The sequence below is a fragment of the Barbus barbus genome (assembly GCF_936440315.1).
Source record: "Barbus barbus genome assembly, chromosome: 48".
NCBI lineage: Eukaryota > Metazoa > Chordata > Actinopteri > Cypriniformes > Cyprinidae > Barbus > Barbus barbus.
The window spans coordinates 15,988,272-16,002,684 of NC_136726.1; the positions used below are offsets into that span (position 1 = coordinate 15,988,272).

Genomic DNA, 14,413 nt, shown 5'->3' on the forward strand with positions numbered 1-14,413 from the left:
AACAGTTTCATGCCAGCACTGTACATTTATTAGGTTATACTTAAGTTTACTCATCTTCAAGTAGGGTCTTTTCATATTTTCTGTCAGTGGTTCTTAAATAGGTGTCAGGAACTAAAAAAAAGAATGTTTTTGTGCATCATGTATTAATCTGTTAATGTTCATTTATAAATATGCTATTATTCATTATTCATTAGTTTTTTTCATATTGTAATAGGCTACATACAAATTAACATTAATGTTAATTTGTAGAACTTTAAATGTTAAAAGTAATCAGTAGAAATTAACATGCACCTAGCTTAATACTAAATGCTGTAAAAGTATCGTTTATTTGGTTTATAATACCTAATACACAAGAACAAAAACAATGGGAAATCTGCAATCGATTGAAAACTAGTCTAAAATGCATCATATAATTTGTCAGCGATTAAGATTTTAAGATCAACAACTGCATGTTCAATTTGTAAACGACTCGGGTAATGGTGTTTTCCAGATAAATATGACAAAGAGGAAAGCATTTGAGAAAATATGAATCCGTTAGATTGGGTGAGAATTGAGCCCTGGGACAATTGGCGCCATCTTCGGGAAAGTTGACGTAATAAAATAACAAAACCAAAGTTTTCCAATATTTGCCTACAGCCGAAGGCATACTTCAGAAAGGTACTACCTCAGGCTGTACTATCACCACCAGAGTAATAATTCATACTATTTAAATAAATGTACCTCGTTTAAAATTAATTTACGAACGTATGTTAAGTTAATGTACCCTCTCGCTTTAAATCATATTTACAGTCCACATCAAATATGACTGCAGGCGCTTGAAAGATACACAAGAATGTCGCTTTGACCAATCACAGCGCAGAATATGATTACTGACAAGCTGTTCATCCAATAAAATCCAACCGTGGGCGGGGTTTGCTTGAAGTTCGGGATAGTGAACTACACAGTTTGCCTTAACGTTACTCGACTTCACGACAGGATGATGATAGGCAACGAAACCGTTGATTAATTCACTCGCGTGAAAGCAAATCAAGCAACGGATAAAGTGTCACGTTTTTTTAAACATAAAAACATTACTTCAGCGTCCGACGAAGGAATATACGGTTATATAGACATCCATTCGACCAGTCAAACTGTTAAAATTGGGGAGTTTTCCACTCAAAATGTTTATTGCCCGACGACGTTTCCTTTGCGCGTGTACGGGAATTGCGATAGTTTCATCTGGACAAATCGGTCTAATGGATACTAGAAGATCTGAAAGAAATGTTCTTGTTTTATAATGTGCCCTGGAGTCTATTGAATAACTGGCTGACGTGGGGATCACGCAGGGGGGCTGGCCGAAAAAGGAGAGACACAGGCGGGCAGAGGGCTGCGCCGTCGCGCGTCTGGGATTACAGTAAACACAGTTTGTTTCTTCAATATCCTAATAGGCTACGACGAGATAATGCAATCGCAGGCATATAAAACGAGAAGGAAACTATGTAGTATGTCGTCTTTTAGGGGTTCTGAGACGCTCAGACTGACCACTGCCTATAAGTTCATGGATGTTTACGTCAGTGAATGATTTGGAAGTTTGTAAAGTTTATAAAGCCCACCAATCACTGCTATATGAACTTTGTTTTGAATATCTGATGCATGTTATGAGTGCTGTCTAAGATGGTTGAGAACAGATGCTTTGTTCAGAGAGAGGAGGTTTACCGCTGGTTCTCCGCGTTGAGTTCGGCGCAGAGGGCTGAGTTTCTCTGCGGCCTTTTGGACCTCTGCGTTCCCATTGAGCTCCGCTTCCTCGGCTCATGTTTGGAAAACCTAGCCCGAAAAGACTACCACTCTCTGAGGGATGCAGAAATCAAAGCCAACAACCCAGCTGACCTCGCCAACCTGACCAACATCACGGATGAGGTCGTGAGGAGCAAGCTGCTCGTCTCTCTCGCGCTCCTCAGCTCGGACAACCGCGTAGCGGCGGGGGCGTTGTTTCGGACCCTCACTCACATCGACACCATCATTAACAACTACGGACTTCAGCTTAACGATGGCCAGACGGGAGAGCAGTTTTTGCTCCTCTTCACCATGGCTTCGAACCATCCCGCCTTTAGTTTTCATCAAAAGCATGTGCTGAGGCAAGAGTTGACACAGATCCAGGAGATCCTTCAGGTGACAGTTGGTGAGGCGCCGTCGACGTCACACGGGGGCGGGGCCAGTGCGCTCCCAAGCGTGAGCGCGACCCCGACCTTCTCCTCCTACATCACAACATCCACCTTCAACTCCTGCCAGGCCGGATGTCCATGCTGCAAGGTGAGTTCTCTTGAGTGCAACGCCCACATCGCAAAATCCAATCAACAATTGAAGCATAGAATCAATTTCCTGTTTTGCATGGTTTCTTTTTCAATATCTGTTACATTTGGATATACTTTATAATATGGAAAACAAATCTGCCACTACTTCTGTTTCATCACAACTTCAAAGTGGTTGGTTCTCAGCTATCAGGGATTGTTCTCTGAACTTTGGCTAATGTTCTTGAAGGTTCTCAGTAATGTTAATGGAACGTTTGTTCGAAGATATATGGTCTTTAGGAATATTCTCAAAACATTACAACAAAAACATTATTATATACTGTTCACGTAATCCCCCCCCCCCCCCCCATTCCCAAACATTCCCATAATGTTTGCAAAATTATAAAAAGCAATGTTCACAAAGCTAAGAAAAAAAACTTTTTGAACATTTTTGTTTGCTTTGTTTTCAGTTAAAGAAAGTAAAAGATGAATGTTACTAAATAGTTACAAAAAATAATGAAGGGGAAAGGGAAGGGAAGTGGTGTGTGGCTGGCCAAGTATGGTGACCCGTACAGGACAGTATAGTCAAGTCAAGTCAAGTCACCTTTATTTATATAGCGCTTTTAACAATGTAAATTGTGTCAAAGCAACTGCACAATATCAAACATATCACAATATCAATATCAAACATATCACAATATCAATATCAAACATTGGCCTCTGGCCAACAAACCAGCAGTTCAATTTAACTGCAGCAAAGTCAGATTGTAAGGTCTCAACTAGTTCCAGTGGTCATTTGGTAATTCTGTATGTTGTCTGAGCGTTGGCATCCTCTGAGGGGTTGGCATTATCTTTTCTCAGGTGTTCGGTCATCTCAGATCATTTAGGGGTTGGATCCAGACTGAAGCTTCTGTCATTCCTAATTACCACGGGATGTTAATCCCGTGGCAGAAACAGAGACAAATAGAAACATAATTAGCGTAGCTGCTGTTCCATCCCAAGCTAAAGAATAATAATAATGTACATTTGATCAGATATACTACAGTACAAGATTATAAAATGCATTATGTGAATGCTTGGCTAAAGAGATGTGTCTTTAATCTAGATTTAAACATAGAGAGTGTGTCTGAACCCCGAACGTTATCAGGAAGGCTATTCCAGAGTTTGGGAGCCAAATGTGAAAAAGCTCTACCTCCTTTAGTGGACTTTGCTATCCTAGGTACTACCAAAAGTCCAGAGTTTTGTGACCTTAGGGAGCGGGTTGGATTGTAGCGTGGTAGAAGACAAGTTAGGTACGCAGGAGCTAAACCATTTAGGGCCTTATAGGCAAGTAATAATATTTTGTAAATGATACGGAACTGAATAGGTAGCCAGTGCAGAGACTGTAAAATTGGGGTAATATGATCATATTTTCTTGACCTTGTAAGAACTCTAGCCGCTGCATTTTGGACTATCTGTAGCTTGTTTAAAAAGAGCAGACAGGTCATTGGGTGGAGAGAGAGGGGAGCGGGATCAGCAAAGGATGGGATTTGAACTTGGGTCGCTGTGAGCACAGTTGCACTGTATGTCAGCGTATTAACTGGGACAGACACTTTTATTCAAAGCAGCAAGGACTGTCCCCTCAGTGCAACCTGGGGTTAAGTGTCTCAGTTCAGAAATGCTGACGGTTCATAAATCACCCCTTGTGGGTTTTGAACTCTCAACCTTTTGCTCACTAGCCTTGATCTTTAAGCACTAAGGCCATACACCCCAAGATACACAGGTCAGACCTGATTTATTCAACAGTATCTATGGGGAGCACCAGGAGCAACAATAATAAACTGGGGTCATCTGGCACAGACAAGCAATTCAGCCATGAGAAGTCACACGACTCAGAGAGTGTTTACTATCTTTTTAAATCTGTTCCATACTCTCCTGGGGGTTCAGGAGTGATCTCAACAAATCAATGCCTTTACTGTGACATAAGACTCATACTTGCACTTGTTTAAACCCAGTGTGTAATGTAATATTGCAAATGTATAATTATGTTGTAACTCAAAAATGTCAGCTTGGTGAGTCAACAAACGTGCTTTGAAAACATTGACAGAAAGCAGCAAGACATTTCTTATTACAATAACAAAACCCTTTCATTATAGAATATGATATTATGCAGCAGTTCTAGAATAAATAGATGTCAAAATGACATTATATGTGCTGACACGATGCACACACAGTTATGAAGAGTATTGCATTGCACAGCTGCTATGTAATATATTTATTTGCTCTTAGCTGGTGTCATTCAATCCACTCCACAAAACTAGCATGTATGACATTTTCTTGACATGACAAGAACTGCTTTGTATTTTTTGAATATATTTTCAACTGTAATTTATTATTGGATTGTCAAAGCTGAATTTTCAGCAGCGATTTACTAAATTTTTTATTGCCACATAACCCTTCAGAAATTAGTTAGTGTATGCATTTTTTTGTTGGTAACCATGATTTAGCAATTACTGTGATTAGAGGGATTTGAGGTTACTTGATATCAATTTCTGTAATTACTACCACAAAGGATTGTTGTGCAGTTAAAACATAAAGTGTTATCCAGGCAGAAATCTTTCCCTGTGCACAATTCAAAACACAGCTGCGCCAAAATGCAGAAAGTTGATGAAATGCGATAAAACACCTCATGATGTGTGTTAAGTCATTTATTGATGATTCCTTGTGTTGTCGGATGTAAATCTGCGTTGTACTCCATGGTGTTATCTGTACAGACATGGGCTCATAACATACACACATGCTGCCGAAACGTGCTTGAACGGGTGTAGTGGGAAAGTACCCCGTGAAGGCAGAGAAGGCGGTTCTATTTAGTGATTTGTTGGTTTTGGCTTTCACGAACTGAAGCTCAGCACATTTCTCCATGCTTAAATCACCCCTCTGTGTAACTCTCCTGTGATTCATCAGGAAGCTCCGACTGCTCGCTTGTTCAAGAGGCCTTTACACTAGCCTAAACATCAACAAAAACACATGCTATTTTGTCTCAAGCATTTTTTGTGATGCTTTGGTTGTAATCGCTAACAATTGTTTGAATTAAATTTCAGATAGCGCTGCTTAAAATTTGAGCACTTTTCACTTTTAAAGCAAAGGCATCAATTTAAAGTTTGACAGGAATAAAAATGAGTCTTTGAGGGGTAGAAGTACAGTGTGTTCAATCAATTGTACTTTAGTTTAAAGGGATGGTTCACCCCAAAATGTAAATTTTGTCATCATTTACTCGCCCTCAAGTTGTTCCAAACCTTCATGAGTCTCTTTCTTTTTTTGAACACAAAAAATTAATATTTTGAAGAATGCTGGTAACCAAACAGTTATCTGGATGACATTTGACTTCCATAGTATTTTTGAAAGTCTATGTCTACCATAAGGATGTTTACCTTCATAAACATATCTATATCTATATCTATATATATATATATATATATATATATATATATATATTTTACAACTAGCTTATTATGTTCTTAAATTCTTAAAGATCCAGCTAATTTCTGATGGTTAAAATCAAGTCCCTTCCTACATTTTTCCCCAATGACTTGTATTTACTGTATATCAGATTGTGAACATAAAATGAAGGCCATATCACACTGACTTTGAACTGACACAAAAACAGCTATTCAGTGCTTAAAAATGCGGCTGATTCACTTTTCTCATCTTGCTCTTCTTTGTCTGCTAAGAATGGATTTGCCCAGCTGTACTTTTACAAGGACTTATTTCCTTTGTGTTATGAGCCACACTTCAGCTGAGTCTTCAACAAAAGGGCATGTTTTTCAAAGAGAGGAAGAGAGGAACAGAGATTTGGCAGCGTGGGATGTGGATGTGGCAGCGGTGGACTGTACAGCAGTCCTAATTGGTTTCAGAGCTGACTTTTACTAGCTGCTGTGCTTAGCATATGTGGTACCGGACTTTTTTGCTCCTACTCTGTTTTAGCAAGCTGGAAGATGTAACCTCAGAGCAAAAAGGAGGAGGAGGAGCTGAAGTATTTAATTATTGAGTCTGCCAATCAGAATGGGTTTTTGGTTCACTTAGTTTTGTCATGGCCACGAGATCGTTTTGTTGAGGTAACGACATCCTAGACGACTTCTTATGTTGAGGGAACAACATATTTTTTCTTGTGGTCACGAGTTTAATGCATAAACAAACCTTCGTGACCATAGCAACCCGGGATTATCAGAGATGGATTCTTTAATATTTTATTTTGAATTAAGAAATTATTATATTAATTATTATAGAAATTATTACATAATTATTATATTGACCATAGGCTACCGGACTGTAGGCAATGGCACGCGATGTACACAGCATTCGAATTAAGTTTATCATGAATAGGCTAAATGTATAAAGTACATAAAATAAAATAGACCTACAAGAAAACATTTTTATCCATCCCACAGTTTTGCTAGCTGTGTGTGTCCATTAACTGACCGTCTTTTTCCGTAATATTTGTAATTATTATTAGCTATTATTATCATCATTATTATTATTAGCCTATTATTATATTTTTACATTCGTTTTTTTTCCCTTCATTTAGATCTCTTTACATAACGTCCTGACTCGTTTTGTAAATAAGCCTACTTTAAATGCTCGACATGCCAATAAAGCTTTGATTATGCTGACTGGAATTTTTAGCTTATTGGAAATGCAGTTTAAAGGTTGAATTTAACATATATTGAATTAATCTGTGAATTAATAACTATTAATATTATAGGCTACTGCCTAGTGTTTCGTTGAGGAATGAATCATTCACGTAGTTTCATTTGTAAATGAAAACACAACACGCTCATTTATCATCACGCACTGGCATAAATAGCCTACTATCATAAAGTATTGGCAGAATTGTCAGGCATTTACAGTATTTGAAAAATATATGGTAGCAAATAGCATAATTATACAGAACATTAATTAGGTAAAGCGATACACGAATTGAAAGGGGAAATAATAAAATATTATATTTCTATGAAATATAAAAATATAGCCCTAACAAGTTAATATAACCTAATAATTATTATAATAATCAAATATTAAATGAAATGTTTAATGTTAATAAAAATGTTTTATCCCTCTCTGATAATCCCGGGTTGCTATGGTCACGTAGGTTTGTTTACGCATTAAACTCGTGACCACGAGAAAAAATAAGTTGTTCCCTCAACATAAGAAGTCATTGGCCACGAGAAATGGATGTTGTTCCCTCAACATAGCATCTCGAGGCCATAACATATGGATGTCGTTACCTTGACAAAATGATCTCGTGGCCACAACATAATATCACGTTCCCACGAATTAATATCTCGTGGCTATGACATATTATCATGTTCTTACAACTTAATATGTCCTGGCCACGACAAAACTAAGTGAACCGAAGACGGTCCCTCCCGCGCACCGTATTATTCAATTCTGAGATGTGCTACTCTAAAGTGATGAAAAATTACATAATGTAATACACATGTGCACTAAGATGACCAGGATGACTAATTATAGAACAGTCATCTATTACCAGGAAGTTCATGACTAATTTTTTATGCAAGTCTGAGACAGTTATTTTGTTTCATTGAGCATCAAGATGTTACCAAACACAGTAACAAAACTCTTTAGTGATACACAGAGTGCATGTTCTTAGTCCAAAAGTTTTTGATGATTTGTTGAAATGTGTATGAAAGTATGCTTCTGCTTCAGAGGAAAAACATTTGTTTTATCTAACAACCGCAACTTCTCGTAATTGTGGTGGACAATGCTATTTCCCCCCATTTTAAATTCTTATTATCCAATGAAAGGTTAGATTTTTGTGAATTTTTAAATAAAAGATCAAAAGGATTAACAATGCAGATTCATTTTCACAGCCTTCTTTGATCATATTTACCAAGGGTGCCAATATTTTTGGCCATGACTGTATCTTAATTGCAAATTTGAAAAAAATCTCAAAGAATGATTTTACATCTCATAATAAAAATTTATTTATTTGTTTTATTCATTTTTAAAAAAAATCTCTTAATTTTTTATATTTTATTTAATTCTATACTATTGTTTGGATATATTTCTTTATTATTTTAATATTATTATTTTATTTAACTTTTTTAAACCTTTTTTTTTTCTTTCTTTTTTTACTCTGAGGCAGAAATGGGCTTCTATAAATGTGTTTGGATGTAATTTTTTGTTAAAAACTCAACAATAGAAAAAACACAAACACAACAATATAATATGAATAGTAAATTCTAATGGAGTGACCTAAAGGAGCAGGCTGATGTGCTTTCAGAGTAAATTAAATAAGACTAACCTGTCCAAGTGTGACAACTGTGACTGGACAATACACTTGTCCACATTCGGTTCTGACCTGTGTTTGACCTTTGACTTCTTTTTCCAGAATGTGCAACGGGAGGTCACAGGAGGTCAGATGGATGAAGGCTTGGGTCCTGAGGTCATGCTGCCAAGTCCATCACTCTTGTGCCAGGAAATGCCACTCAAAGTTAATGTCGGAAAACCCAGCAAAGGTGAGTTACACAACTTTGCATCCACAAATACACTCTGTGATGTTATTTGCAAAACAGGGTCAGTCATCCTACAGTCTTAGTGCTAGAAGTTGGCAAAAAATGCTGCGTCCCAATTCACCTACTTATACTATGCCCTAAAAGTGTACTCTTTTTGTGAAGAAAATGTACATACTTTTGAGTATGTAGCAGAATAGTAGGCCAGCTTTGGGACATACTACTTCGTCATAGCTGCATCTTTAACAGACGCTTTGTTGCTTAGTTAAGTGCATTCTGTCGCTATTTAAACTGAACTGTTAATCATCTTGTCACAGTTAACAAAATCCACATTTCGTTTAATAAAAATTTCTACCATATTGGAGAGAAATGAAGAGGCACGTTGATCTGCGTGATTTCATATGTTTACATAAAAATGCATTTAAAAGTTAATGACCAAACGTATCTTTTATAAAAGTTCACAATGTTGCTGCAGATTAAATATAACATGCATAACATTAAATAAATATTTTAATCAGGTTAGGCATCGATTATTTATCACTCAAACCCCTTTCTCTTGTCTGTCCGTCGGTCTCGCATATCCACCATGTTTGTCGTTTTTAAACACTTTTTATGCATGTTTGTAGTTCTAATGGAATCTTTGTCCACCACGCAATGTGTTGTGGGCAATATTAGCCATTAGAGCATCTGCACTTCAAATTTTAATCTTAAGTAGTAGACCATCCGGGAATCTTTGGCATCTTTCTGACTCTTTTCAACATACAGTACTATAATTTTGCACATACTAATTCTATTTTCGAATTTAGGACGGATAGTTTGTGAATTGGGACGCAGCAACATTCTAATACCGAAGCGGGAACAAGAATGCACAAGCTGAATTTTCATTCATGTGAGACAGCTGGTGGAAAATATTGTCTCCCCTCTCCTCAGGTCTGTTCCAGCGGAGGAGGATAAATTAATCAGAATGACAGTTAGCTTGCAGAAAGAAATTAGTTTTAGGTGGTAATAGCCAATTTTTTACTTAAACTGTTGGAAGTGTGTTTTTGGTTGACCATCCAAGAACAACCATGAGCGAAACACTTTCTATGTTATTTTTCTGTTTTCATTTTAATTTGTAGTAATTTTGCTGTGTTTGTTTGTCATTTTTTGTTTGTTATATAAATATATTTCTATATAGCCTTTTCTATTTGTTTTTCATTTTAATTTACTTTTTTTTTTATTTCAATTCATTTTAGTGCAATATTTCAAATTTGTATTTTTTTTTTATTTTTTATTTTAGCTTTATTTAAATTACTGAAAATTCTTCATAATAGCTTTATTTTTATTTTTAGGTAACAATAACATATGGCATATAGGGTTTTGATCACACTATTTTAGTGTTTAGCATATAAAATTGGCAGAATGTGGGAAGATGAAAGGGGAAAAACCACATGAAATATAAAAAAAGCAGCTGTACAAATTTAGAACCCACCCCAACCCATCTCACCCCCTGGTAGACTTAAAAAATAAATAAAAAAATAAAATTACATTCATTAATATTAATAGATAAATAACAATAAAATAATTTTTACAAAGATTTTAGAAAAGAAGACACAACATTAAAAGCTGAATGCCATGAATTTTGTTCGTGACAGTTTTCACGTTAGATCCATGTATACGAGAAGTAGAGAGTTCCATCACGATAATGTCCAACAAATACACACTCCAGGTTCATCTGTCCATTGTGTGAGGAGGATTCCAAAGGTTGACCAGCAATTTTTATTGCTGCTGTGAGAGCAGCTAACAGTAAAGATCTTTGTTGAACGGACAAGGTGAAGTCCCAAAAGTCATTCATGAAAAAATGGTGCGGAGGAACTTGGCGCTGCTCACTCTCTCCACAGTCGCACCGTTGATGGTCAGAGGGGCATGCTGAGTGTGTACTCTCCTGAAGTCAACAACAATCTCCTTCGTCTTCTCCACATTCAGAGAGAGATTGTTGTCACTGCACCACCCAGCCAGGCAGCTCACCTTGCTCCTGTAGTTTGTCTCATTTACATTTACATTTATGCATTTAGCAGACGCTTTTATCCAAAGCGACTTACATTGCAGTTTACAGTTACAGTTTTTACATTTTTTTTATCAGCTCTTGCTTTCCCTGGGAATCGAACCCATGATCTTGGCGTTGCTGGCGCAATGCTCTACTATTTGAGCCACAGGAAAGCTATATGCTACAGGAAAGCTCATCTCTGTTGCTAATGAGACCCACCACAGTCGTGTCATCCGCAAACTTAATGAAGAGGTTGGAGTTGTGTGACGGTGTGCGGTCGAGATAGATAGATGAGAGATAGAGATAGATGACTGAAGCAGAGGAGGGAGATTCCTCAGAAGGAAGGATTAGTTTGCGCAAAAGGTGAACAGGCAGTTGAGAGTTCCAAGGCACCCCATATGCCTGTAGGGCCGATCTAATACGCAAATACATAAAAAAGGAGGTGCCTGGCAGATTATATTGAGTTTTAAGATTCTGGAAGGATTTTAAACCACTATCATCATAGATATCTCCCAGAGTGTTTACTTTATTATGAGTCCATTGCTGACAATGAAAGGAGTACTGCCTGACAAAAGGTTATTATTGTGGAAAATAGGCGAATGCCTATGCCATTTTGTACCTAGTTGTGAATGTCTTTCAACATCCCTCCATGTGGAGAGGAGATGGGTTACAATGGGACCAAACAAAGATTTACACTGCCTAAGCGGAACTCCTGAAAAAACAAGATGCATCAATTTATACGGATAAACAATAGATTCCTCAATTGCTCTCCAAGACACGGAAGCGTCAGGATCAAACCAATCTGCTAAAGGGTGGAGGGAAAAGGCTTGAGCATACAGTCTAAAATTAGGGAAAGAAAGACCTCCATGTAATCCACATCATTGTAAGGTAGTCAGTTTAATACAAGGACGTTTCCCATCCCATATATACTGTGAAACACATGCATCTAGTTTATTCCAGTAGCCAACTGGTGGAGCGAGAGGAATCACGGAAGAAAATAAATTGATACGTGGGAGAACATTCATCTTAATCACCGATATACGGGCCTGAAAAGAAGTAGGAAGATGAGACCAATTTTCCAAATCTGAGGATACTTTGGCTAGAATACCATTATAGTTTTTTGAGACGATTTCCTGCAGGGAAGGAAAAACATCTATCCCCAAGTACTTAAAGTTTTGAACCAATGGAATAGATATAGAAAGGGACATGGAATCAATTTTACAATTGAGGGGAAGTAAACATGACGTACTCCAATTAATTTTAAACCCTGAGAGAGATCCAAAATGGTCAAATAAATTCAGCACGAGGAATAGAATGTGACGGCTTCTCCTAAAACAATAAGATATCATCAGCAAACAAAGAAATATGATGATGAGTATTCCGTTTATTTATGGGAGAAATAGTTTCAGATTGTCGGACCGCTTGAGCTAAGGGTTCCAAGGATAGGGCAAATAACAGAGGAGGCAGCGGGCAACCCTGACGAGTACCTCGATGTATAAAGAATGTGTTCGAGCAAACAGCACCTGTGAGAACAGTGGCTGCTGGGTTGGCATACAGAACTTTTATCATATTTATGAAACTCGATCCTAGACCCAGATGTTGTAGAACCGCCCATAAATAGTTCCATTCTAGCTGGTCAAGTCAAGTCACCTTTATTTATATAGCGCTTTTAACAATGTAAATTGTGTCAAAGCAACTGCACAATATCAAAAAAAGAAAATAGTGTGTAAATAATGTAAAATGAAAAGATTAAAAAAAAGATTTTCAGTAAAAGGCATTTCATTATTGAATTCAGTGATGTCATCATCCAGCTCTGTTGAGTTGGTCAAAAGCTTTCATCGCATCTAGAGATAATACTGCGCAAGGAGAGGACAAACTATTATTTGAATTAATATGATATAACCTGCGTAAGTTATCCGAAGCTGAGCGAGATTTAATGAATCCTGTTTGGTCATGATGAACTAGCCTATTCATAAATTTTCTAGACAACGAGATAGTACTTTAGGATATAATTTAACATCAGTCCCTATCAAAGAAAGTGGCCGATAACTAGAACAGGAAGTCGGATCTTTATCTTTTTTTAACTAGAGAGAAATAACAGCTATATTAATGGATGGATGAAATGAGCCTTGAGTTACTGAAAAATTTATCATATCTAACATGAGGGGGCCTAAATCCGACCAAAAAGTAATATACAATTCGATTGGAATGCCATCTATGCCTGGGGATTTCCCCTTGTTCAAAAGATCAAATTGCTGACTCCAGCTCCTGAAGAGTGATCGGTTCAGCCAGGTATTCCGAATCCGAATCTGACAGCCTAGGTTAATCAAGGTTGGACAGAAAAGATGCAAAAGAGTCAGGGTCACCATCAGCAGCAGAAGTATAGAGGTTAGAGTAAAAAGAGTGAAAGGCAATATTAATGTTTTTTGGGTCTGTCATAATGAGCCCAGATTGGGATTTCACAGCTGAAATATTAGCAAACTTTTCATTGTTGCGTAATCTTAGGGCTAAAAGGTGGCTTGGTCTACTCCCTTGAAAATAGTAATTCTGCCTGGATCTTTCAATCAGGAATTCTGCCCTGGATCTCAGTAATGAATTGAGTTCGGACCTAACACCATGATTTTACTGAGTGTATTGTCTGAGAAACAATGCTGATTATCTCTAGTCAGATTCTGGAGCTGCGATTCCAGTTCAACTATCTTTTTGTGTCGGTTTTTCTGAAGGAAAGAGGCATATGAAATTGAGTTATTCCTTATAAATCCTTTAACTGCATTCCAAAGTTTTCGAGGATCATCCACTTAACCTTGGTTAATTTTCAATAAACAAATTTATTTCTGAATTGACTGCAAAAGTTTTCATCCTGTAACAATTTAGGGTTAAATCGCCATTTAGTGGCACGAGATGGCCGAGGGATCAAAGATAATCTGCTCAAATTTCCATCATGGTCTGACAGAGTTAAGGAACAGATATCGGCATCACGAACAGCTGAAGATAAAGAAGTAGAAATGAAAATATAGTCAATTCACGAATAGGATTTATGAGTAGCAGAAAAGAAAGTGAAAGACTTCGCAGAAGGGTTTAATAAACGCCAACGGTTCACCAACGAGGATGAGGTTACACATTGCCAAAGTTTGTCAGAACACAAAGCTTGAGAGTGTGATTCCTTTGGTCCAAATCTATCTAGGAGATGCGACATTACAGAATTTGTATCTGCACCAAATACAATTTCAAAATCTGAAAACCTCAAGAGATAGGTTGACAAAACAGAGAAAAAAGTAGGGTCAGGAGTACAAGGGGCATAAACTGAGAGAAATATAATTTTCCTATTCTCCACTATTGTTTTTATATGTGTTATTCTACCATTTGTATCACAACCTTTATCTAAAATAGTCATATTTAAAGTCCTCCGCACCAATATTAGGACACCCTTGGTTTTAGTATCTGAAGATGAGTGAGATACCACTTCATAAAACTTATTATTACACCTGTGTATATCCTCCTCTTTCAAATGGGATTCTTGAATTAACACTATATCTTTCTTCTTCGCAAAAAATCCAGAAAACCTGTACGTTTGTGAGGGCCATTTAGCCCATTAATATTACAACTCA

The 14,413-nt window shown here is 37.2% G+C and overlaps 1 protein-coding gene across 1 annotated transcript in view; it reads left to right on the forward strand.

The window, feature by feature from the left end:
* The first annotated feature begins 907 nt into the window (after nt 1-907).
* The window catches only part of LOC306866294 (zinc finger CCHC domain-containing protein 14-like), a 42,429-nt gene continuing 28,923 nt past the window's right edge, over nt 908-14,413 (forward strand). The window contains exons 1-2 of the mRNA XM_079411388.1: nt 908-2,289; nt 8,659-8,785. Of these exons, the coding sequence (XP_079267514.1) occupies nt 1,654-2,289; nt 8,659-8,785 (763 nt within the window). The 5' untranslated portion in view covers nt 908-1,653. The remainder of the gene's footprint in view (nt 2,290-8,658; nt 8,786-14,413) is intronic.